The sequence below is a fragment of the Chiloscyllium plagiosum genome, chromosome 9, assembly GCF_004010195.1.
Source record: "Chiloscyllium plagiosum isolate BGI_BamShark_2017 chromosome 9, ASM401019v2, whole genome shotgun sequence".
Lineage (NCBI taxonomy): Eukaryota > Metazoa > Chordata > Chondrichthyes > Orectolobiformes > Hemiscylliidae > Chiloscyllium > Chiloscyllium plagiosum.
In genome coordinates, this window is record NC_057718.1 from 88,930,590 (window position 1) to 88,957,353 (window position 26,764).

At 45.0% G+C, this 26,764-nt stretch overlaps 1 protein-coding gene across 2 annotated transcripts in view; it reads left to right on the top strand.

Moving 5' to 3' along the window:
* The window catches only part of esr1 (estrogen receptor 1), a 288,949-nt gene that overhangs the window by 11,943 nt on the left and 250,242 nt on the right, over window positions 1-26,764 (top strand). For both annotated transcript variants that reach the window (XM_043696506.1, XM_043696507.1), the window contains exon 2: window positions 10,594-10,793. In XM_043696506.1, coding sequence (XP_043552441.1) covers window positions 10,594-10,793 — 200 coding nt within the window. The remainder of the gene's footprint in view (window positions 1-10,593; window positions 10,794-26,764) is intronic.

Here is a 26,764-nt window from a genome sequence, read left to right on the forward strand (position 1 = left end):
ACCTGCCAGCACCCGGCCCATATCCCTCCAAACCCTTCTTATTCATATGCCCATCCAGATGCCTCTTAAATGCTGCAATGATACCAGCCTCCACCACTTCCTCTGGCAGCTCATTTCACACACGTACCACCCTCTATGTGAAGAAGTTGCCCTTTAGGTCCCTTTTATATCTTTCCCGTCTCACCCTAAACCTATGCCCTCTAGTTCTGGACTTATGTCTGCAAAAGCAGTAACATTCGAAAGGGCATTGTGTGTATACTTGGAAAGGAAACACTTGCAGGACTTAAAAAAGCAGGGAAGGGGAACTAACCGGATAGCTCTTTCAAAGTGCTGGCAGCAGCACAAAGGGCCAAACAGCCTATCCTAGAGTCATAGAGATGTGCAGCATGGAAACAGACCGTTCGGTCCAACCCATCCATGCTGATCAGATATTCTAACCTAATCTAGTCCCATTTGCCAGCACTTGGCCCATATCCCTCTAAACCCTTCCTATTCATATACCCAGCCAGATGCCTTTTAAATGCTGTAATTTCACCAGCCTCCACCACTTCCTCTGGCAGCTCATTCCATACATGCAGCAGCCTCTATGTAAAAACTTTGCCCCTTAGGTCACTTTTATATCTCCACCCCCCCCCTCACCCTAAACCTACACCCAGTAGTTTTGGACTCCCCCACCCCAGGGAAATGACCTTGTCTATTTATCCTATCCATGCTCCTCATGATTTTATAAACCTCTATACGGTCAACCCTCAGCCTTAGACGCTCCAGGGAAAACAGCCCCACCCTATTCAGCCTCTCCCTGATAACATCCTTGTAAATCTTTTCTGAGCCCTTTCAAGTTTCACACTTGTCAGCCAAAACCCAGATTGTCCAGGTCTTTTGCATTTGAACATGCACTGCTTCGGTATCTGACGAGTCGCGAATGGTGCCGAACATTGTGCAATCATCGGAGAACATCCCCACGTCTGACCTGTTGATGGAGGGAAGATTATTGGTGCAGCAGCTGAAGATGGTTGGGGCCAGGACACTATCCTGAGGAACCCCTGTAGGATGTTCTGGAGCTGAGAGTGACTAACCTCCAACAATCACGACCATCTTCTTTACGCTGGGCATGACTCCAACCAGCGGAGACCTTTCCTCTTGATTGCCGTTGTCTCCAGTTTTATTAAGGCTCCTCAATGCCACACTCCGTCAAATATGGCCTTAATGTCAGACACAGTCACTCTCACTTTATCTCTGGGTTTCAACTCTTTTGTCCATGCTTGGGCCAGGCTGTAATGAAGTCCGGACTGAGTGACTCCAACAAACTGAGTGTCAGACAGCAGCTTACTGGCACCATTGACAACCCCTTCCATCACTTTGCTGATGATCGAGAGTGGACTGATAATGTGGTAATTGGCTGGGTTGAATTTGTCTTTTTTTTTGTGAATGGGACATACCATGAGAAACTTCCAACCCTGCTGGGTAAATAATAGATTTTGTAGCTGAATTGGAACAGCTTGGCTAGGGGCACAGCTAGTTCTAAAGCTGTTTCTTGATATCATGTGGAGTGAACTGAATTAACTGAAGACCTGCATCTTTGAATGTTGGGGATCTCAGAAGGAGGCCCAGATGAATCATCAACTCAGCACCTTTGGCTGAAGATGGTTACAAGTATTTCAACTTTGTCCCTGTGCAAGCATATGCTACTCTCCTTTGTCATTGAGGATCGAGATATGTGTAGATTCTCCACTTCCTGTGAGCTGTTAAATTGTCCCCCACCATTCATGAGTGGATGTGTCAGAGCTGCAGAGTTTAGATCTGATCTGTTGGTTGCTTGGATTCACTTCCGGGGTTAGTGGTTGAGGCAAATACTGAGTCAATATTTAAAAATCGATTGGAAATGTGAAAGCAAAGGTGCTGATGAGATATGGGGACAGTGAGGGCTTCAGATGCTGAAGATCAGAGTGTGGTGCTGGAAAAGCACAGCAGGTCAGGCAGCATCCGAGGAGCAGGAGAATCGATATTTCGGGCATGAGTTCTTCATCGGGAATGAGCCTCATTCCTGAGGAAGGGTTTATTCCCGAAAAGTCGATTTTCCTGCTCTTCGGATGCTGCCTGACCTGCTGTGCTTTTCCAGTACCACACTCTTCGAGATATGGGAACAGAGCAAGTAAATGTGTTTAGATTAGACTATTTGTTTGTGTGGAGGGTAAACACTGATATGGATTAATTGAGATGAATGCTTTGTAAATTTGGAAGAGTTTTGATGGAATATAAAGGGAGAAACTATTTGACAGGCAGGACAATTAGTAATCAGGGGACACATATTTATGATAATTGGCCACAGAACCTACATCAATATGCTGGCAATTTTCTCTATGTAATGTGTTGGTACAATCTGGAACATATTGCTGCAATTATCTTGCTTCTAGCCATGGTGCAAGCTTGGATTCTGATCAGTTGAGGAGGATGATTGAGTCCCTTCTTTTTAAAACCCCTCTTGGTCAGCCATATTAAAAAAAAATTTGTTTCCCTTTTAGCATAGAGCTGTCACAGTTCATTAAACTTGGTTAACCAGATTTTGAAGAAGTGAAGGAGAGCCAATCCCAAGGTATATTTCAGTGAAAGGGAGTGGAGTTTTATTACCAATTAAACTTTGAGAACAATAAGTAAACGTGACATCAGACACAGACACAAACATAAGGTAATAACTCAAAAGTTAGGGGGGGGAACAGCACAGCAGACAGGATTGTACTAGCAGTTGCAGGTTGGAGACTTTTTATTGAGTCCTTCAGCTGGGTCCTAATGGTTGTCCTGTTCACTCAGAAGAAGGGCTTATGCCCGAAACGTCGATTCTCCTGCTCCTTGGATGCTGCCTGACCTGCTGCGCTTTTCCAGCAACACATTTTCAGCCTCTGATCTCCAGCATCTGCAGTCCTCACTTTCTCCTGTTCACTCAGAAGTCTTGAAGCTCACAGATAGCCTTGATTTCTCAGTGAACAATGGATTTTTCAAGCTGTTTTGGAACCAGCACTGACATTTGAGGTGTAGAGAGAGGCAAGAGAGACCATCTTGCCGTTGTTGCTCACAAAACCTTGTCTGTTCTGCTGCTCAGAAGCGGCTGTTAATCCCTGTCCATTTGAGATTTCCTGGGCCTCTGCTTCTAAGCCAAATAGTCCACTGTCAACCTTTCATATCAATGATTAACTTCCAAAAAAAAGTGTGAATCATTGGAAGATACAGATCTAAGTTTCAGTGTCTTTTATAACTATGTTCACTTTGGCTTAAACTGATCATGTTTTTTGTTGGGCTTCATGAACTTGACTCAACCTGGTCAGGTGATGTCTGCAGCCATTTTAGGTCACTACTTCGTCTTTATAATTTCATTTTTAGACCATTTGATATTAGAATCAGTTGAATATTGATAGTCCTTTTTTATGTCTGTAAAAGCAGTAACATTCAAAAGGGCATTGTGTGTATACTTGGAAAGGAAACACTTGCAGGACTTAAAAAAGCAGGGAAGGGGAACTAACTGGATAGCTCTTTCAAAGTGCTGGCAGCAGCACAAAGGGCCAAACAGCCTATCCTAGAGTCATAGAGATGTGCAGCATGGAAACAGACCGTTCGGTCCAACCCATCCACTCCCTCACTCTAAACCTACACCCACTAGTTTTGGACTCCCCCACCCCAGGGAAATGACCTTGTCTATTTATCCTATCCATACTCCTCATGATTTTATAAACCTATCTATTTTATAAACCTATCAATTTTATACCCTATCGAAGTCACAGGTGCTCTGAGCACAGTGCCCGCCTGGAACAGACAGGGCTTGCCACTGTCTGTCCCTCAGTCTCCAACACTCCAGGGAAAACAGCCCCAGCCTGTTCAGCCTCTCCTTATAGTTCAAACCCTCCAACCCTGGCAACATCCTTGTAAATCTTTTCTGAACGCTTTCAAGTTTCACAAAATTCTTCTGTTAGGAAGGAGACCAGAATTGCACGCAATATTCCAAAAATGGCTTAAGCAGCGGCATCATGACCTCCCAACTCCTATACTTAATGCTCTGACGAATAAAGCATACCAAATGCCTTCTTCACTATCCTATCTACTGCGACTCTACTTTTAAGGAACTGTGAACATGCACTCCAAGGTCTCTTTATTCAAGAACACTCTACAGGACCTTACCATTAAGCGTATAACTCCCGCTCTGATTTGCCATCTCAAAATGCATCATCTTGCATTTATCTAAATTAACCATCATCTCCCACTCCTCAGCCCATTGGCCCATCTGACTAAGATCCCGCTGTACTTGGTTTTGTGAAAACTGATAATATCTTTTGTCAATTTGTGTAATCATTCTTACCTATCCTTTCATTTAATTTTAGGCTGTTTCATTAGCATGTCACAGTGCTTTGTGGCTGCAATGATAAGTCCGTTCAAAACTGGGTAAAAAATGAACCACAGAGGGTTAAAACTCACAAAATTAAACAGTAATGTACACGTTCAGATTACTGACAACCTGAGGTCTCAAAAAAAAGGAATGGTACAGATCATAGATCCGCTTGTTACAATCTTCCAAAATTCCTCTGATTCTGGAAGGTTCCCAGGGAATAAGAAAATAGCAAATGTAACAATTTTATTCAAGAAATAAGGGAGGCAGAAAACAGGAAACCATAAGTCATCTGTCATAGGGAAGGTTCTGGAATCCATTATTATGGACGTTATGGCAGGATGCTTAGAAAATCACAATGTAATCAGATAGAGCCAACAAAGCTTTGTGAAAGAGACTCTGGGCTGAATTTGACATTTTGGTTTGGCTAAGTGCCTGTTGTGTCAAGAGTTTTGGAGGAGTTTTCACCATGAAGCCTGGCACGTTTCCTCGCTGCGTCTTCCAAAACTCCCCTCATTGAATACCCACCCTGCCCTTAAGGTGAACGTCTCACCTGGCCCATCTTACCATGTGCCCTTCCCAGAACAACTTGCCATTCAGCAGATATCTGTCAGAAGACCAGCATCCCTTGCAACCTTGCCACCTTTAAAAGGCCCATTGTGTACCTAGACAATCATTGGCAATCCGGCATTGTTCCTCCCTGGTATCGTCACGGCAAAGCAGCCACAGAGCCACACCCCTTATGGCACACGGCTGGCATGACTGACCTTTCCTTGCACACAGGGTCCTATTCACTCATCCTAGTCGTCCTTTAACCATAGGGCCAAATGCTTTACCTGTCCTTAGCTACGTCACATTTAAGTACCCTCTCTAAGTCACAGGTACTCTGAGCCCAGTGCCCACCTGGAACATGCATGGCTTGCCACTGTCCAGTAGGGGAACATCATGACAAGGGCAAGCAAGCAGACAATTTCAAACAGGCGCGTTTATTTACAGACAGCACAAGTGATCACACATGAAATGAGGAGAGGCTACAGTTCACTTCCAAGTGCTGACATCAGGACCAAGGACTAATCTACTGTTAATGATGCTCTGCTTCATTCAGGAATCGGGTATCCTTCAGGTCCAGTCTGGCTAGTAGCACCCAACCCGCCTGAGTTCTGTCATGTGCAAGGAGAGATTCTTTTTCCTCAGTGTCCTCATCCTCCTCAGAGGAAGACTGCTCCCATTCTCCTGATTCCTCAGTATCCAACACATCAACTCTTTGCCTACTCCGATTGTGCAGAGCCCAGCATGCTAGAATGGTGCGGCATGTTCTGTCTGGACGACACTGGAGGAACCCTCCCCCACCCCCAATTCCCTACCCCATTACTCTGCTCCAAGCTGCATCTTCAGCAGCCTCTTTGTTTGCTCCCCCACAGCCCTGGCCACAGCCTGTGCACCAACTTGGGGAAGGTGCTGCCCAGCGTGAGTGACCACCAGGGAGTGCTCTGCTGGGCACCAATGCCCTTCCTGTTCCAGACGCACATCAATCATTCACTTCTTCATTCCATTCAGTAGAGCCTATTGTTACACTTACATGATGTGCAGAAGTGAGGTGCCCTTTGTACCACACCACCCCTTTGGAAGTTTCACAAATGGGTAGCTTTTGGCCAGCAGTCTCCTCGTTTTAAGTAATTGCAGCTAATTTCTGAGATGATGATGTTCAATTTGCAAGCATCGAAGGCATAGTGCAAATGACTTCACATGACCCACATGTGAAGCCTAAGCACGTTCACTCTGCAGGTGTTCCACATGGTCAATGAAATCATTGGAAATGAAATGTAGTGGCATTTGCAAACACATGCCTCATGTATTTGCCCCTTTGATGTTGTGGTGTCCAATAAATATAGATCCTTCACTTTCGCCCATCAACGTGACACTGACTGAGCCATCCCTGGGACTTTTCCAAGGTATTTCAAGATGCCATAGCATCGAGAGAAAATCAAGTGTTGGCAGGGAAGACAGCTCATGGTGGACACCATTACCATTATCCTGGTTGCCTCCATGTTCCCTTTTACCACACACGACACCAACAGCCCATTTCTACCCATCCTTCCAGTGTAGAGAGGCACCACGTTGAGCTTTTCCTGCAACTGCCCTGCGGGCTCTATGAGCCATGGCATTACACCCTAAGGATGCCCACCCTGACCCTTTACTCTTCCCCTATGGAGGCCATAGTGGTGGTCCCTGTCGACAGCCCTACATCCCATGGCCTTCCATGCTTTCCCGTGATGTTCTGCGTACCCCCAAGTACATCTTGAGTTTCCCTCGTCACCAGCCTCATCCCTACCTCTCACACACGCCTCTGCTTTCTTCTCGCCAGTCTTGAATCCCTCACTCCTTTTGGCAGTGAGAGACCCACTGTTCGCACTGGCTCCCCTTGCACCTTCCTCAGTGATCAATGCATGAAACCTCAGGACTCTGTTCCCCAAGAATTCCAACCGACCTTGACTAAGTAGCCCCTAGGTATGACTGAGTAGGTCTCCCGGCTGCTGTACCTGTCTGATGATACACACTCCTCTGACTGCTTATGATGGCCCTACACGACAGACTATTACCCGGACCCCAGCTGGACATATCCCCTGACCATGCTGTGCCCTAGAAAACAAATGACTGGACAAGCCCCTATGACCGGCAGGACTAGGACCTTGGACTAACAGCAGCACACACCCCCTCCACTAACCCACCATCCTGGAGAGGACTGAGGACTAAACCCCACCATCTTTCTAACCTGGCCGTTTGGTTCAGTGAGCATGAGTGTTTCTGCCACGCAGTCAACTGGCACATGCTCTTGGTGTTAGATTGACATCTCTATGTGTCATAAAGCAATATGTCACCAGTGCTGGCTGACAATCAGCCTGTCGGTGTCTCTGTGCAGTGGAGCACATCAATACTGACAACCTTTGGCTCTGGTTGAAGTGCCAACATGCTAACATTGCAAGGCATGGATGGTGTGAGCATTCATGTAGGCACAAACCAGTGAGAAGGGAGTGAGCATTAAGGGAACAGGCAAGTAGCCCTGAGATGCAGCCTGGTCCACTCCATGAGCTGGTCACTTGCACTTATGTGTAAAGTGTCCTTGAAGTTGCCTTTCAATGTTAGTTGCTGGGACGTCCTCCAAGCAAGTGGACAGGTGGGGCTGGCAAATGTCAGACGCCAATGTCCGTAGATGTAGGGTGTGTGCAGCTGGAGCACATTTACTATGTCCTGAGATAGGGTTAGGGTTAACCCTTGGTACTGAACACCATGGAGGCTATTTGCGGCCAATGGCAAGCTGAAATCACCAGCTACACACCTTGACTTCCACACGAAGAATTCTCAATCTCCAATTTGTTCGGCTTGTTAGGAAAGATAGGGAGATGAGGCTGGATGTGCCATTAAACAATCTATAATGCCTCTTAATCGCCAACTCAGTGCTGCGTAGAGAGAAACTCGTCTTGCCATTTGCCGGATACATAAAAGACACCGTGAGCTGCTCCCTGATATTGAGATGTAACTCATCAGATTTCTCACAGGATTCTGCCACAAATTGCACTATAGTCTACAACATTCAGGCCCCCATAACATTTACAGTAGATAGAGGATAGATGTAATGCATTTAGATTTCCAAGACAAATTTGATAAGGTGCCAGATCTAAGGTTAGCACATAAAATAGGAGCACATAGTTTAGGATGCAACATATTAATGTGGATAAAGGATTTGTTAATTAACAGAAGATAGAGATTTGGGACAAATGGATATTTTCTCGTTGGCAAATTGCCCGCTTTCTCCCCGTCACCCTTGACCTCCTTGACAATCAATCTATCTATCTCCATCTTAAATATACTCAATGACCTGGCCTCCACAGCCTTCTGTGGCAATGAATTCTATAGATTCCCCACTCTCTGGCTGAAGATGTTTCTCCTTAGCTCCGTTCTAAAAGGTCTTCCCTTTACTCTGAGGCTGTGCCCTCAGGTTCTAGTCTCTCCTACCAATGGAAACATCTTCCCAAGATCCTCTCTGTCCAGGCCGTTCACTATTCTGTAAGTTTCAATTACATCCTCCCTCATCCCTCTAAACTCCATCAAGTACAAACCCAGATCTCTCAAAAGTTCCTCATATGTTCAGCTTTTCATTGCTGGGATCATTTTCATGAACCTTCTCTGAACAGGCTCCTTCCTGAGATATGAGGCTCAAAATTGCGCACAATACTCCAAATGTGGCCTGACCAGAGCCTTGCAGAGCCTCAGAAGTACATACCTGCTTTTATTTTCAAGTCCTCGTCAAATAACTGCCATCATTGCATTTGCCTTCCTAACTATTGACTCAACCTGCAAGTTTACCTTGAGAGAATCCTGGACTAGAACTCCCAAGTCTCTTTGCACTTCAGATTTCTGAAATTTCTCCGCATTTAGAAAATAGTCCATGCTTCTATTCTTCATGAGCGCACACTTTGCCAAGTTGTACTCCATCGGAAGTTACTTGTCAAGAAAAAGTCTGCAAAGGGATATAGGGAGAAAAAGTGAGTGAGGAAAGGTGTGGCAGATGAAATATAACCTTGGTAAGTAGAAAGAAAAGCAAAGCAAAATATTACTTCATTAGAAGGAGATTGCAGAACTAGTTGGTGGAATACTGAGGGATCTTGGGTATCCTGGTACATGTGGTATGTAGGTACAAGTGATTAGGAAGGCAAACAGGATGTTGTTGATTATTACAAGGAGAATGGAATAGAAGATTAGGGAAATTTTGCTACAGTGATGCAAGGTTTTGCCCAGACCATATCTGGAGTATTGTGTACAATTTTGATCTTCTTATTTTAAAAAAATGTAAATAGTTTAGAAGCAGTTCAGAAAAAGATCCACTCAACTCATTCCTGGAATGAACGGCTTATCTTATAAGGATACTCTGACTTGGAAGTGCCGGTGTTGGACTGGGGTGGACAAAGTTAAAAATCACACAGCACCAGGTTATAGTTCAACATGTTTATTCGGAAACACTAGCTTTTGGAGCACTGCTCCTTCATCAGGGCAATCACTTGATGAAGGAGCAGTGCTCTGAAAGCTAGTGCTTCCAAATAAACCTGTTGGACTATAACCTAGTGTGTGATTTTTAACTTGTAAGGATAGATTGCATAGGCCTAAACCCCATTGGAGAAGAATGAGAGGTGATCTCATTGAAACACGTAATATCTGGAGGGAGCTGGATAGGGTGGATACTTGGAGGATGTTTCCTCTTGTGGGAGAGACTAATACAAGGGAACATAAATATGAATAAGAGATCATCTTTTTGAGACAGATGAAGACTTCTGTTTTCTCTTTCAAAGGCTTGTTAAAGTGTAGAATTCTCTTCCGCAGGAGGAAGTGGAGACTGGATTATTTCATTTATCCAAGACTAGGTTACATCAATATTTGATCGACAGAAGAGTCATGGATTGTCGTGTACAGACAGAAATGTGGAGTTGAGACCAGAGTCCAATCAATGATCTCATTAAATGCTGGGGCGCGCTGGAAGGACCAAATGGGCTAGTCTTGACCCTATGTAACACTTACGCAGATCGATTCATGTTCCAGCAAACATGTTGGGTATAAGATGGGAACACCATCTTATGATGGTGATGGGAACACATGGGGCAGCATGGTGGCTCAGTGGTTAGCACTGCTGCCTCACAACAGCAGGGGCCCAGGTTTGATTCCAGCCTTGGGTGCCTGTCTGTGTGGAGTTTGCACATTCTCCCCGTGTCTGTGTGGGTTTCCTCCGGGTGCTCCGGTTTCCTCTCACAGTCCAAAGATGTGCAGGTCAGGTGAATTGGCTTTGCTGAATTGCTGAAAAATGTGTTGCTGGAAAAGTGCAGCAGGTCAGGCAGCATCCAAGGAGCAGGAGAATCGACATTTTGGGCATAAGCCCTTCTTCAGCTCTCCTGCTCCTTGGATGCTGCCTGACCTGCTGCGCTTTTCCAGCAACACATTTTTCAGTCTGATCTCCAGCATCTGCAGTCCTCACTTTCTCCCTATGCTGAATTGCCCGTAGTGTTAGGTGCATTAGTCAGAGGGGGGGGTGGGTTGCTCTTCGGAGGTTTGGTGTGGACTGGTTGGGCCGAAGGGCCTGTTTCCACACTGTAGGGAATCTAATCTAAAACCATCCCTCGTTTTACTTCCTCACACTCTCATCCTGCCCTTCTACTCTTGTTGTCCTTCCACAGAATTAACAGTGACAACAGACGCCAGCGAGTGAATGATCACCTCTCCAGCACCAGCGAGCAAAGCAGCCCATCCGCAGGCACATTAGAATCCAGCAAGGAGACCCGATACTGTGCAGTGTGCAGTGATTACGCCTCAGGCTATCACTATGGAGTCTGGTCATGTGAAGGCTGTAAAGCTTTTTTCAAGAGAAGCATTCAAGGTAAAACGATGGCTATAATATTTCGGCTCTACTTGTCATGGTAACAGTAGATTGAGCAAGTCAGCCAGTTTGTTCAATCTTACCTGTGTGGTTTTTCAGATAGTTTGTTTGTGTTGGATAAACCAGTATGTGTTTCTATTATTGGCCAATTGCAGGTATCACCTTGACGACAGCCTTAACCATAGACACTGGAAAGCCGTTAGCAAATCTCATTGAGTACTATTTTCATTACAATGTTATACAGTGGTGTGTGCTTGGCAAATTGATTTCCCCATGTTTAATTGTGATACGACTTAAGTTTCTTTAAATGAGTACAAGGGGGATCTTGCCTTTCAGGCTCGATTTCAGATATGAACCTTACGGAATCTGGATTTTGTGAGGAAAAAGATGATGATTTCTGAATTGCTGATGCCTTTTCCATTGAGTCAGGCTGTGTGGCCTGACAGGCAGAGAATAATTGTTGAACAATCTTTGCAGGAATTGACTTGTAGCACGGGAAGTTGTTGTTTATGTGAGGTTGGTGCTCCCATGTTTTATCACTCTGTTCACAATGTTCTGTGTAAACTTCGGCTCCTCTGGGACAACTCATTTATAAAGTGCAGGAATTGCGCTGGGATGTTAAATCTACTGTAAATTTCTCTCCAGAACTATGTCTACCCCTGCTATCCTGTCACCCCTGACCTCACCAAGTTATACTGACTCCTACACCAGTTTGAAATTCTCATCTTATCGGGCCAAAACATTGGATGTTTTCAAGGGGGTAGTTTGATGGTAGTTCTTGCAGCCAAAGGGATCAACAGGTATGATGACAAAGCAGGACAGGGGATTGAGTTGGACAATCAGCCATGATCACAGTGAATGGCCAAATGGCCTACTCCAATTTTCGATGTTTCTGTATCTGTGTCTGTCTGGTGCTGCCTTCATGAACACATTGGGCCACATCCTCCTAACCTTCGAAATCACTGCATTTCACTGCCTCCAGTCTCTTTCTTTAAAAAGAAGTGCTTTCAGATTGTGGCTATATTTGTTGTCCATCTCTGGTTGCCTTGGGAAACATTGAAAATTGGTGCAGCAGTAGACCGTTTGACCCTTTGAGCTTGCTGTGCAACTCAGTACCCTGTTCCTGCTTTTGATCCATTCTCTCCAGACCGTATCAAACTCTTTCTTGAACACTTGAGAAGTTGGCAGCTGAGCTTTCCAGTTGGAAACAGTTGCAGCCATCAGAGGGAGAGGTGGAATTCAATGGGCTCAGTCTTGTGGAGGTGACTATTGGCTGAAGGACTGAGAGAGAACCTTGGATCACTTCTTTTCAGGAATATCATACTGCCCCCTGGGACTGAACAGCAGTGACTGCTCCAGTACGTCACCCCATCTGAGGCTTGATATTGTTGCTGGATCACAGTCCAGAGACAGACATAATCATGAAGGAGGTGGGATGCTGGAGAAATAACCTGCCAACATGATGACTTCTATCCAGCCAGAGGGTTGAGGGCAGGGGGGGCGGGGGGCACAAGATTGCAGCTAACATCTGAGATGGCATGACGTTTCGACTCTAGCTGACCCTTTGTCAGCTTTGACTCAAAATGTCAGCTCTTTTCTCTCCTTACAGATGCTGAGATTTTCCAGCGTTTTCTCTTTTGGTTTCAGATTCCAGCATCCGCAGTAATTTGCTTTTATTGGGAGATGGCATGGTGGCTCGGTGGTTAGCACTGCAGCCTCACAATGGCAAAGACCTGGGTTCAGTTCCAGCCTTGGGTGACTGTCTGTGTGGAGTTTTAATGTTGTCTGCATGTGTTTCTTTTGGGTACTCTAGTTTCCTCCCACAGTTCAAAGTTGTGCAGGTTAGGTGGATTAGCCATGCTAAATTGTCACATTGCGTCCAGTAGATAAGTTGGATTAGCCATGGGAAATGCAGGGTTAGAGAGACAGGGTTGTTCTGGTTAGGATGCCCTTTGGAAGGGTTAAATGGCTAAATGGCCTGCTTCCACACTGCAGGGATAATCTCAGGTGATCTGAAATAGTTATCAGTTAAATCCAGTGAAAATAACTCAGCTGAAGTCACCTTTTGAGTATTGTAAAAGCTAAACTTCATAGAGTCATAGAAGACAGAAACTGACCCTTCGATCCAACCAGTCCATGCTGAACATAATCCCAAACTAAACTAGTCCCATCTGCCTGCTCCTCATCCCTATCTCTCCAAACCTTTCCTATTCATCTGCTTATCCAAATGTCTCTTAAATGTTGCAACTGTACCCTCATCCACCAATTCCTCAGGAAGCTCATTCCACACACAAACCACGCTCTGTGTAAGAAAAATTGCCCCTCAAGTCTTTTTTAAATCTTTCTCCTCTCACCTTAAATAACATGCCCCCATGTTTTGAAATCCCGCATCCTTGGGAATTGACAGTGGCCATTCACTTGGCGTAACTCGAAGAAGCTCTGAAGGTTTCCTCTTGCTAAGTGGCACAATTGGCTTGAGGAGATGTCTGGTCTCCTCCTGCTCCTATATCCCAAATCAGATTATTTGAATTCAGGTACAGGCTTATCACCCTCTGATCATTCGAACAAATTTAGCTTTTTTTTTTCCTCTGCCGACAGGTCATTCTAACAGTGACTTAATTTCCTTTCTCAGTTTTCTACACTGTAGTATAAATTTTGGCGCATTCAATTTGCATCTCACAACTGAAGAGTGTTTTGAGAACACGGGTATAATTTTTCGCAATGTGCTCCCAGGCCATGAACTGCACCAGCATTTAGGTTTGGGGTAATCCTAATCCTAACCATAATGTTAAATAATTATCCTTATTCTGTTGACATGTCTTAATTGAGTCATTGATTTTTAAAATTTCCCCTGTAACGCTGTGTAGCTCAGTGAAGTGTTTGTAGTAACGACCAGCCGCTTGCCTTTCGTTATGGAATTTAGATCAATGAGGCTGCTACGGAAAACAGCTGTTTTTCCAACGGAATACTGAATCTATGGAATTCTCTGCCCCAGGAAGCAGTAGAGGCAGCTTCATTAAACATATTCAAGACACAGTCGGATGGCTTTTTGCATGGTAGGGGAATTAAAGGTTATGGGGATAATGCAGGCGGGAGGAGCTGAGATGATGGATAGATCAGCCATGATCTTAATGAATGGCAAAGCAGCTCAATGGGCTAAATAGCCACTCTTGTTTCTATGAAACGATGAGGTGAAGGAAAACAAAATTGGTCTTAACGTTCTTTGCACCTCACAAAAGAATATTCTGGAAATGCAGTCGCTGTTACGATGTAGGAAACACAGCAGGCAGATTGCAAGTTCCCACAAACAGCAATGTGACAATGACTAGATTGCCAGTTTTTTTCCTTTTTTAAGAGATCACTGTGCCCCCTTTTGTGGTCACTTAGAGGATTCAGGGAGAATTCCTTTCCTCTTTCAATGGAGCAACGGGGATTCTGCTGTGGGTTCTGGAATCTCCAGGAAGTGGGGTCCCCCTTGGCTGAATAAAGTCAGGTCATAGATGTCGTAACTGGAGTCAGAGGCAAGGCCAGAAATTGCGATCTGACCTGATTTATTTGGATCAATGTCAGATTTGGGGTTCTTTATTCTTTGAAACAGGTATCAGGTAGCAGAGCTAAACCATGCAGCAGCTACATCCATGCAATACCTGTGAAGTTACTCAATATAATTCTCCCAGAGGTTTGGATATTTTAGATTAGATTACAGCGTGGAAACAGGCCCTTCGGCCCAACAAGTCCACACCGAGCCTCTGAAGCGCAACCCACCCATACCCCTACATTTAGCCCTTACCTAACACTACGGGCAATTTAGCATGGCCAATTCACCTGACCTGCACATCTTTGGACTGTGGGAGGAAACCAGAGCACCCGGAGGAAACCCACGCAGACACGGGGAGAACGTGCAAACTCCACACAGTCAGTCGCCTGAGGCGGGAATTGAACCCGGGTCTCAGGCGCTGTGAGGCATGTTGTGAGGATATGTTGTGTGAATCTCTACAACATGCTGTACATTGGCGGGACTGGTGTTCCCTGCTGAACAGTAATATAGGACTGTTCTCAGTCACTCGACATGGTGGGCGACCAGGGTCTGACAATTAAAGACTAAGCCTCATGCAGTGCTGAGGTCGGCCAATGTCTGTTGATTTTAACATTTCAGGATTAACTGATGCAACCAGTTTGAGAGGCTGGGAAGGTTGAGGAGACCCTGTGTCACAGTTGAAATTCACTTCACGCAACACTGAAGGGGTAATGAGCTTGATTTGTTCATGGCAGTGCAGTCAGTGTTGTTAGTGGCGATGAGATAGCTTGTCTGACCTTGATGTGGGGGAGAACAGTTTGTGTGCTGGACGAGTTCCTGCCAGGGATAGCCTGCAAAACGTGAATCATGAAGGCACTTAATGAGGCAATTTTACTGCAAAGAGATTGAAAGAGGCCTCAGAAATGCTGTTGTTGTACTATGTATAATTTGTGCTGATTTATGAATCGGCCTCCCTTCAAAGTTAACTTATTTGTTTCAAGATTGTGGCTTTTTTTTTGTAGAGTAGCAATGGAGCGTTTCTTGAAGAAAAGCTTCCCTTCCAGCTCTGCCACACACTCAGGCATCATCATCCCCCCCACTCCTCCGACCGCACCCATACTGAGCTGCACTGTGTCTCTATATCCTGAATTGGCTTGTTTGATTGTGGAATCTTTTTACTTGTCACTCCCCCCACCCACAGCCCTGCATAGTCTCCCCCTACTGCACGCGCCCCTCTCTTCTGACTGGGACCCTCCCGCCTTCTGACTGGGACCCTCCCTTTTGGTGACCTCTTCCAATGACGAGAAAGCTCTAAGCGGGACTGAGGCAATACTTTACCCTTCACTACCCCTTTCCCAACCTCCAAACCCTTCTCAGAACCCATCTTCCCAACCAAACCTGCAGTCAGTTTTCCCACTCCGACCCTTCATCTGATCCTCTGTTCCTTTTGTGTTTTTTTTTTCTTTCTAATCTTCCTTAATCTCTCTGCCTTGGCAGACATTATCCCATTAAAAGGCCCGACATTTCATTCTCTGTATCTATCGAGCGTGCCTGTTGAAACACTTTAACATGATTGCAAATGTGTGTGTTCCAGTTTTAGTCCCAAAATAAATTAGCAGATGTAATGAATGATTTACTTTTGACTGGCGCACAACTTTCTTTTCGAAAAAGTTCAAGCTCCCACAATCGACACCTTTCTCCTCATTAAAACAGCATAAGTACCAATGGGTTGCAATCTCCAACTGGAGCAGGGCTGAGCAAGGCTGGAGTGGGAGGCACAGAAAGGGCAGTTGAGGAAGAGTTTGCAATTAAGACTGTCTCAAATCTACAAGTGTTTCAGAATTGATTACTGCTGGCTCATAGGAAATTCGTTTGAACAGAGTTATGCCGCCCCTCTATTGCAGTGAGCCACTGCACAAGAGCATTATTGGAAGACAAAAATCATCGTGGAAGCACATAAAGAGATATATGGAGAGGAGCTAGATTTTCAGAAACAGCTTTTAGGGAGAGGGAGAGAGACATAGAGGTCTAGGGAGGGGATTTCATAGCTTAAGGTGTGATGAATTGAAGGAAATTGCAAATGTATAAATTAGAAGGAGCATAAAGTTCCTGGACAGGTTGATTAGAAAATATCCAAATTTCCTGTAGTGTTGAACAAAAGACATCAGAGGGGATTGGACACAATGTTTCCACTTGAGGTTGAAGTGAGATGATGAGTGAGTTCAGTGGTGTCTGGTCAGATTTTCTGCTGTGATCTTTGGGCTTTCAACCTCATTAATGTGACAAACATGTTGGGTGCATTTCTCAGGGAATGGCCTGGCTAACGAGGTGGAAGAGCATGCCCCCGGGGGTTTATGAGCCCCTGCTGCTAATTCAAGCACAGCTGCTCACCACTACAGATGCTGTGAGCCAACACCACCTCTCATTCTATGGTGCTCAACTCTGGGAATGTCCCCAAAGCCAGTCACCATTTAAGGTTTGAGGGATTGACGTTGAGAATCTGATGTTTTCATTCTCACCCTATTTTGTCACCAAACTTGCCATTTCTCTTGCCACATCAGGGAAGGGAAAGTTCTACCAATAGCTTTCCTGAACTGAGAGCCAATGTGGTCAGTGAGCCAAGGGATGAAAGGGGAAAAGATTGATGTACATTAAGATATAGACAGCACACTGTAGATGCAAAGCTCTATACACAAATAGTTAAATAAGTTATCAGTTAACCTGTCTTTGGTGAAGTTGGCTGACAGTAAGTTAGGAAAGTTGCCATGCTTCTTAAACAGTGGCGCACAAATGGTGTGATTTCCATTTTCGATTCCTCTGTTACTGAAGTACTCCATGTCCACTGCAGCAAGACTTGGGCTGATAAGCGGTAAGTAACATTTGAGCCACACAAATGCCAGGCATTGACCAGCTTCAATAAAGGAGTATCAGTTCCATCCCCTTTCATAATCAATAAAGCTGCCATTGTTGAATCCACTATCAACTTCCTGTAGTCACCAAGCTCTCTTGCCTGGGCTGACTGCACAATTGCTTTTACCACAGACCAATTGTTAGAATTCTGTGGCAATGGCTCACTTCCTGGCTCCCAATATCTACAAAGTATAAAACAGGAATGACCTGGCATACTGTCACCTTCCCTGGATGGATGTAGCAGCAATCACACTCCAGACGTTTGAATAAAAAAAAATGGTTTACAAATCTTTTGTTGACTGTTAAGCATTCCTTGCCTTTTCCAAAAAGAAAATGGTAACTTTGCAATATACGGTTCAGTGAAAACACTCAATTAAAAAGCTATGGATGGATAAGTCTCATAGCCCATTTAATTTAGTAACAAAGGTGATTGATTGAGAAAGCACCGACAACATCTTGTAATAACCATCTCTATATGAACCACATACGTATATTGCCCTGAGAGGTCGAAGCATTGTCACCATAACTTAATATTCCATTTCCTCTCACAGCCACTCTGCTATTTCATTACCTTTTGGTGTTTTGGGAGACCTTGTAAACAAACCTTATGTGGAGAATGCGTTTTGCGATCCCATTCTATCGCAGCCAAGATAGGCAGTGAACAGTTGGCTTTACTTTTGATTCGATTTTCTTGCCCTGTTGCCCGAGCTCCCAGCATCATTAAGCAGCTGCTCAAGAGCAGAGGTTCTGTGTAGCCATGACACAGCAGCTTTGCTAAAATACAGGGCAGCTTGAGAACTGGTCGAACAAGGCCATTCATTATCCAGTGCTCATGGGCACAATGCCTTGTGCACTCTCTCTATCTCAATAGCAGGCTGTATCACTGACTACTAGAATCAAGGGCATGTTGTGCTGTTAAAAGGGAACATGGCCAAGCTCCTTCCACTCACTTTTCTACGTTTAACGCTAACAGACTAATCCTGTACGTAATCACACCCCGGGGCCCTGTTTTGGGGAGACTGAGAAACTGATGAAAAACACAGCAACTTTGTCTTCTTCTCATTCCAAAGGAAACAAAGAAGGACTTGCATTTGTATGTTGTGTCGCACACTCTCAAGACATCCTCAGTGAATGAAGTATCGTTGAGGTGTGAGCGCTGTTGTGATTATAGGAATGCAGCCGTCAATTTGCACAAAGCAAGCCCCCACAAACAGCATTCCTGTCCAGAAAAGCTGCTTTTGGTGAAAGTGATTGAGGGATCGACATTAGCCATGAAGACAGTTGTGGTGGAGACGTTCAGTTGCTGAGAGAATAGTCACTCTGATTGTAAGACCCCACAATGGATAATGAGGACAGCTGAGAGGATCATCGGTGTCTCTCTCCCCTCCATTTCAGACATTTACACCGCACGCTGCATCCGAAAGGCTAAGAGCATTGTGGGGGACCCCACACACCACTTACTCATACACTTCTTCTCCTGCCATCTGGCAGCAGATACTGGAGTATTCGGCCAACTTGCACAACAGTTTCTTTCCCCAAGCCATCCGACTCCTCAACACAGTATGATAGGACTCTTTCCCATCTGAAATTCTTTGCACGACTTCAAATTGCTGCTAGAAAATCATCTATTATTTATCATTCTTCTATTACACTGTAACTTGCATGTTTTGCATTTCTTACACACTTTCTACTACGATTGTGTAGTTTGTGCTGCCCATGTAACACCCTCAGTCCTGGAGGGACGCTGTCTTGTTGTTACTGTATCTGACACACACACACACACACACAATTAATTCAGAACACTATGGTTGAAAAAGTGTAATTGGGACTTGATTTCACACACTTTCCTGACTGAACAGATGGACACATTTATCACTTTATAACCAGAGTTCTGCTCGGATACAAATTACACAGTCCTTGTCCTTTATCTATTTCATAGTAAAGAAAGAACAAAGCTATAGGCAGATTTCACAGGAATAGCCTCAAAGCTATCATCAGCCTTTTATGCTCCCACTGTACTTGTTAATTTTTGGAAATGTCTGCAGCCATGTGCATTCTGTGGTAAGAGTTCAATTCTTGCCTGTCTTTCTCTTTATCTGATTAAATGTGACAGCTTTGGTGAAAGGGACATCTTCCAGGAGAAGATCTCTTGGGGAACTAATATCAAATCCTGTCTTGGTCATTGGCAACCTGCGCTAAAGAGTCTCCATATGTTGGAAACTTGTGATTGTATCACAGGCTGTTACTTACTTGAACTCAGTTCATCCTCATTAAATTGGTTACACTGAGGGATAAGATGGTTCACGGTGGTACGCTGTTTTGCTATAACAAATATGACTTTGGTGAGAAGCAGGTTCAATCCAAAGCTTACAGAAACTGTAGCTAAGTGGTGCTATTTTAGCAGACAGCAGATTCAAGCAGGCTTTACACTTGTGGGAAAAGTGAGTATTGCAGATGCTGGAGAGTCAGAGTCGAAGAGTGTGGTGCTGGAAAAGCACAGCAGGTCAGGCAACATCCGAGGAGCAGGAGAGTCGACATTTCAGGCATAAACTCCTCATATTCCTGATGAAGGCCTGATGCCCGAAACGTCGACTTTCCTGCTCCTCGGATGCTGCCTGACCTGCTGTGCTTTTCCGGCACCACACTCTTCAATTTTACACTTGTGGGATTTGAGCATTTTTAGCAGGGCGGCACAGTGGCTTAGTGGTTAGCACTGCTGCCGCTTCACAGCACCAGGGACCTGGGTTCGATTCTAGCCTTGGGTGATTGTCTGTGTGGAGTCTGTATGTTCTCCCTGTGTCTGCGTGGGTTGCCTCCGGGTGCTCCAGTTTCCTCCCACGATCCAAAGATGTGCAGGCCAGGTGGATTGCCCATAGTGTTAGTTGCATTAGTCAGAGGGAAATGGGTCTGGGTGGGTTATTCTTCAGAGGGGCAGTGTGGATTTGTTGGGCCGAAGGGCCTGTTTCCACACTGTAGGGAATCGAATCTAATCTAAATATTTATTTCCTATCCATTGTTTTCCTTGAAGGTATCAGAGAGGATGCAGAAAACATTCATGAGAATGATTCCAGCCATGAGGAGCTTTGTTTTATTTATTCCTTCATGGGATGTGGGCATCGCTGGCTGGGCCCAGCATTTATTGCCCGTCCCTAATTGCCCCCTTGAGAAGGTGGTAGTGAGCTGCCTTCCTGAAGAGCTGCAGTCCACCTGCTGTGGGTTGACCCACAATGCCCTTGGGGAGGGAATTCTAGGTTACATGGATAGATTGGACAAGATTGCTCTCCTTGGATTTGATAGACGTGTTCACAATGATCCGGGATCTGGACAGCGTGGAAGGGGGAAAGGAAAACTGTTCCTGTTGGCAGAAGGATTGGGAACTGCAGAATGCCAACTGGTAAAATAAACAAAGGTGACCTGAGGAAACCCCTTTTTCATTTAGGAGCAAGTGGTTTAGATCTTATACGCACTGCCTGAGAATGTGGTGGAGGCAGGTTCAATCAGGTCTTCAAAGAGAACTAACCAATTATCTGAAGCGAAACATATTACTAGACCATGGGAATTAAGACTTATTTATCTGTTTCATATATCTTAACACTTCTTCTCCCCTTGAAGAATAATGTGGGGTGTTGGAAGGGTTTGCATGGCTGAATCATGCCTGTTGAACTTCAATGTGAAAGCTTTTCCCTATGACCATCAAGTTCCAGAGGCAGATTTGAACTGGATCTTCTGGTTCACAGGCACGACTGCTACCAACTTCCACAAGACTTCCTTTGGGAAAAAGCTGGGGAGTGGGTCTCATAAAGAGATGCCATGATAAGACAGGTCAAATAGTCTTGTTTTGTGCTGTAACCACTCTGTGAAAAGACTGAAAAGACAATGTGGACTTTCTTTGTGAATGATTGTAGTGTTTGTGGTGAAGATGTTCCCCAGTGCAGTTAGATCACCCTTCCTTGCTTCAACACAGGATCAGCATTAGTCACAGTCACATATGCCAACTTCTATGGCCTGAAGCAAAATGCACCAGTGGTCCTCAGTCTTTTTAACCTCCTTGCAGACTATGACAGAGGCAAACTTACCCATTGTCTTCCAATTCCACTCCTCCAACATCCAACTGGGTGGAATTGTTCTCGATTGGCTCAACTAAGGCGTACCCAACTGTAACCAGGGAAACTAGTGCTGTGTATTCCCCTCCCACCCCCAAGTGTCACCGCTCTTGTCTTCCAAGGATCTCCCACCTCTTCTTCCAATACCTGCTGCCCATTAGAGACGCCACTCAGCGACATGGTGCTGAAAATTGAAGGACCTCTCTCTCTCTCGCTCTCTCTCTCTCCAGTACATCTCTCAATCACTCTGCTACCTGACTGCTTACAGCATGGAGTTTGAAAATCATTCACACTATTTCCTTCTGTGGTTACTACCTAATGCAGAAAATGGAACTGTCAGACCTGAGATGAGCCTCTGACATTGCCTCAAAGACATGGACTTTCACTCCGTAATGTCACTCAACTCCATTTCTGCCTCGGCCCCACTGCTGCTAAAACTATTTCATTAATATCATGATTCCAGTCCTTGACTAGTTGACTTCATTACATCCTATTTATGTTCTAACTCATGCAAAAATGATGCTCACTCATCACCTGGTCAGCACAGACTTACCATATTTTTAGACCATATGATAGCCGTGCCATTCATATCTCTGAAACACCCCTCTAGCCTTCTAAACCCTCAGAGATCACTATGGACACTATCCTCATTTGTGTCTCCATTATTAATGGGTATACCTTCAGCCACCCATCTCCAATAGCTTACAATTCCCTTCCTTAATCATTTTGTCTCTCCAATTCCTTATCGTGTCGCCCACCTCATTAGCCATGGTATTATTTACATTTCCTATTATCTGCTTTGATGGCTTATCGATTACTATTGATTAGATTAGATTCCGTACAGTGTGGAAACAGGCCCTTCGGCCCAACAAGTCCACACCGATCCTCCGAAGAGCAACCCACCCAGATCCATTTACCTCTGACTAGCGTACCTAACACTACGGACAATTTAGCATGGCCAATTCACCTGACCTGCACATTTTTGGATTGTGGGAGGAAACCGGAGCACCCGGAGGAAACCCACGCAGACACGGGGAGAATGTGCAGACTCCACACAGACAGTCACCCAAAGTGGGAATCGAACCCGGGTCCCTGGCGCTGTGAGGCAACAGTGCTAACCACTGAGCCACCGTGATTGATTACCCAATGAAGAAATTCTGGCATATTGTTTGTCTAAAAAATATTAAATAAGAGCAAGTTAGGCTTGTTAGCAGGACTTGTTCTTTTCCTCACTTGCTTTTGGGATCTGGGTGTTACTGGAAAGGTCAACATTTATTATCCATCCTTGATTTCCTTTCTCAACAGGGTGGTGGTAGGCTGCCTTCTTGAACTGGCACAGTCCCTCTGGCAAAGGTACTCTCACAGTATTGTTGAGTTATAGGGTATTAACCCGGCAACGATTCAGAAATGCCAATAAATTTCCAAATCAGGATGGTGACTTGACTGAGAACTTGCAAATGGAGATATTCCTTTGAGACTGTTGCCTTTCAACTTTTTTGACCATGGGTTCGGGAGATGCCTTTGGAAACAACTTGGTGAGTTGCTGCAGTTGAGATTTGCTGTGCAGTCTCTACCCCAGTATCCAGGTGGATACATAAGTAGGGAGGGTTTCAAGGGATATGGGCCAAATGTCTGCAAATGGGACTAGATTAATGTAGGATATCTGGTCGGCATGGACAAGTAGAGTGAAGGTTCTATTTCTGTGCCGGACAATTTATGACTCAATAACTCTATGACTTCAATTTTATTAAGCATTCTTGATGCCACATTTGGTCAAATTCTATCTTGGTGTTAAGGGCACTCAGTCTTATTTCTTTTGTACTTGTTGATCAAGGACTGTAATAAGGCCTGGAGCTGAGTCATTATGACAGAACAGAAACTAAGCATCATTGAGCTTAGTGCTGCCAGATTGCACTGTCGCTGACTGAGAGTAAACTGATTGGTTGGATTGATCTGTCCTGTTGATGTGATTTACCTGGGCACTTTTCCATATTCCTGATGAAGGGCTTACGCCTGAAACATCGACTCTCCTGCTGCTCAGATACTGCCTGACCTGCTGTGCTTTTCCAATGCCACACTTTTTGACCCCAGTTTTCCACATTGTCATGTGGATGCATTAGGAGCAGGACGAGTCTGTTTGGGCTTTTAAGGCCTATTCTCCTATTTAACAAGATCACTACTGATGTTGGACAGATGCATATTCCCCTCTCCTCCCTTGTCAGCCTTCCACAAGGACCATTCCTTCCGGAACACCATGCCTAACTCCTCCTTCACTCCCAACACACTCTCCCTCCACAGCCACGTTTGCCAACCTCCAGTCTTCCGGCACTTTACCTGTGACTATCGATGATGCAAATATCTCAGCAAGGGGCCCAGCAATCACTTCCCTAGTGTCCCACAAAATTCTAGGGTTCACCTGATCAGGTCCTGGGGATTTATGCATTTATGATTTAAGTGTGCAAAGAACACATTAACAGCACCTTAAAGGAGTGGAAATTAAAGCAATGCTTCCACCCAGGATTGAACTAGGAAGCTTTTACATGTCGAGTGAGGGTATAAACCACTGCAGAAGGGAAGGCTGGGCAGGAGAGACCTTATTCCAATGTATCCTCCAGATGACAGCACCACTAACAGTGTAGCACGCCCTCAGCACTGCATGTGCTCAAGACTGTGAAGTTAGGTCCTGAATCCATAAGCTTTTGACTCAGAAATACGATTGACACCAAATATCTCTTTATAGTTTTTGAAAAACAATTAACTAATTACTGACATTAATTATAGCCCCCCAAAGGATCAATGTAAAGTCAAAGCTTTGAAGGAAACTTATCAAATTTAATTAAACTATTGTTTCTGAAGCCACCCATTGAGACTGCCCACAGATTACCGAAGGACTTCAATGTCTCCCATGGGCACTATGTGCTCCCTCTCCAAGGACACCTGAGTTTAAATGTAGCTTTATTTTATTTATTCATAGGATGTGGGCTTCACTAGCTAGACAAAACGGTAAAATCAAGGACTGCAGATTCTAGATTAGAGTGGTGCTAGAAAAGCACAGCAGTTCAGGCAGCATCCGAGGAGCAGGAAAATTGACATTTCAGGCAAAAGCCCTTCATGAGGAATAGAGGCAGAGTGCCTGCAGGGTGGAGAGATAAAAATCTCCACCCTGCAGGCACTCTGCCTCTATTCCTGATGAAGGGCTTTTGCCTGAAACGTCGATTTTCCTGCCCCTCGGATGCTGCCTGAACTGCTGTGCTTTTCTAGCACCACTCTAATCTAGAACCTTCACTAGCTAGACATTTATTGCCCTTTCCAAATTGTCTAGAGGACAGTTAAGAGTCAACCACATTGCTGTCTGGAGTCACATGTAGGCCAGACCAGGTAAGGACGGCAGATTTCCTTCCCTAAATCACATTAGTGAACCAGATAGGTTTTTCCCCTGACGATCAACAATAACTTCATGATCATCATCAAAGCCTTAACTCCAGGTTTTTATTGAAGTCAAATTCCAGCATCTGACATGGCAGGATTCGAACCGAGGTGCCTAGAACATTATCTGAGTCTCTGGATTAATAGCGTTGCAATAATGCCACTAGGCTATCACCTTCTGTGGAAAGAGGACCAGACAGTCCATTCAAGTAATGACCCCCAACTCAAACAAAGGTGACCATTTATAGATATTTTCTAATCAGCCTGTTCGGCAATGTTACTATACACCTGTGAAGCAGATGTGATTTGAAACCAAGCCTCCTAGTCCAGAGGAAGGGATACTACCACTACACCACAAGAGCCCTACATTGAAACAGTCCCAAAGCATCCTAATTTAGCAGTGAGACAACCTGCTGACAATTTTGGTCCATGTCTAATTTTGTGGGGGGCATTTTTCGACATCACAGTGGAGTGCCTCTATCACTGCTTCACAATACAATCTTCCACCCTTCCATTTAGCAAGTTATCAATGCTTATGTATCTGTCCAACCTGTTCAGAGGTTTTATAACATTCCTTCGGAACAGGTGAGGCTTTAACCCAGGTCTCCGCAGTCAGAGGTCGACACACAGCCACAAGGCCCCCAAATGTCCCTCAGTATTCTTTTGGAAGACCAAAATTAATTAATTCAAATAGGACCAAATTAAAGGAGGAAAGCCCGTAAATTTTCAAATTTCTCTTTACACTCCTAAGAATAACTTTAATCAATCTTTCTAAACGTACCCAATCTTAAAAAGCAGCAGCTCCTAAAAAGAGGCTCAGTGGTTAGCACTGCTGCCTCACAGAGCCGGGGTCCCGGGTTTGATTCCACCCTCTGGAGACTGTCTGTGTGGAGTTTGCACATTCTCCCTGTGTCTGCGTGGGTTTCCTCCACCCACAATCAAAAGATATACAGGTTAAGTGGATAGGCCATGCTAATGTTGCCCATAGTGGTCAGGGGTGTGTAGGGTAGGTGCATTAGTCAGCGGTAAATGTAGAGTGATGGGAGAATGGGACTGGGTGGGATACTCTTCGAAGGGTCAGTGTGGACTTGTTGGGCCAAACGGCCTGCTCCCACACTGTAGGAATTCTATGATACTCCGACTTTGTTATACCATGTTTTGAGTGTCATCTCTTTCTGACAGACACGTCTTAAATTAACTTATTTGAACATGTTGTGATACATCTCCATAACAATCATATTCTGAGGTGGGACTTCAAGCCAGACCTTCTGACCCAGAGGTAGGGGCATTATCAGTTTGCCAGGTTCCAGGCTTTTCATTCTACTGCTCCCATGGTTTGTTCATCAAGAGTAACAGCAACAGGGGGCAGCACGTTGGCTCAGTGGTTAGTACTGTTGCCTCACAGCGCCAGGGACCTGGGTTCGGTTCCAGCCTCGGGCAACTGTCTGCGTGGAGTTTGCACCTTCACCCTGTGTATGTGTGGGTTTCCTCTGGGTGCTCTGGTTTCCTCCCACAGTCCAAAGCTGTAGAGGTTAGGTGAATTGGCCATGCTAAATTGCCCCATAGTGTTCAGGGATGTGTGGGTTAAGTGCATTGGTCAGGGGTAAATGTAGAGTAATAGGATAGGGGACTGGGTATGGGTGGGTTACTCTTTGGAGGGTCAGTATGGACTTATTTCCACACTGCAGGGATTCTATTCTATGAGCACCTTTCGAATTAACTTAAGCATGTTTACGTGTCCTACACCATCATTAAGACTATCGTTCTCTCTGGGTTCCTATGTTCAGTTTTATTTTTTATCAACCTTGACTCACAGGTCGAGAGTGTGGCTTATGCCTGAAACGTTGCGCCTCCTGCTCCTCAGATGCTGCCTGAGCTGCTGTGCTTTTCCAGCAGCACACTCTCGACTCTGATCTCCAGCATCTGCAGACCTCACTTTCTCCGAGTTGACTCGCAGGATACAACCATGAGCTATGTTAATAAAAGCATGTCGCCGTGCACTGCCTGTTGCATGG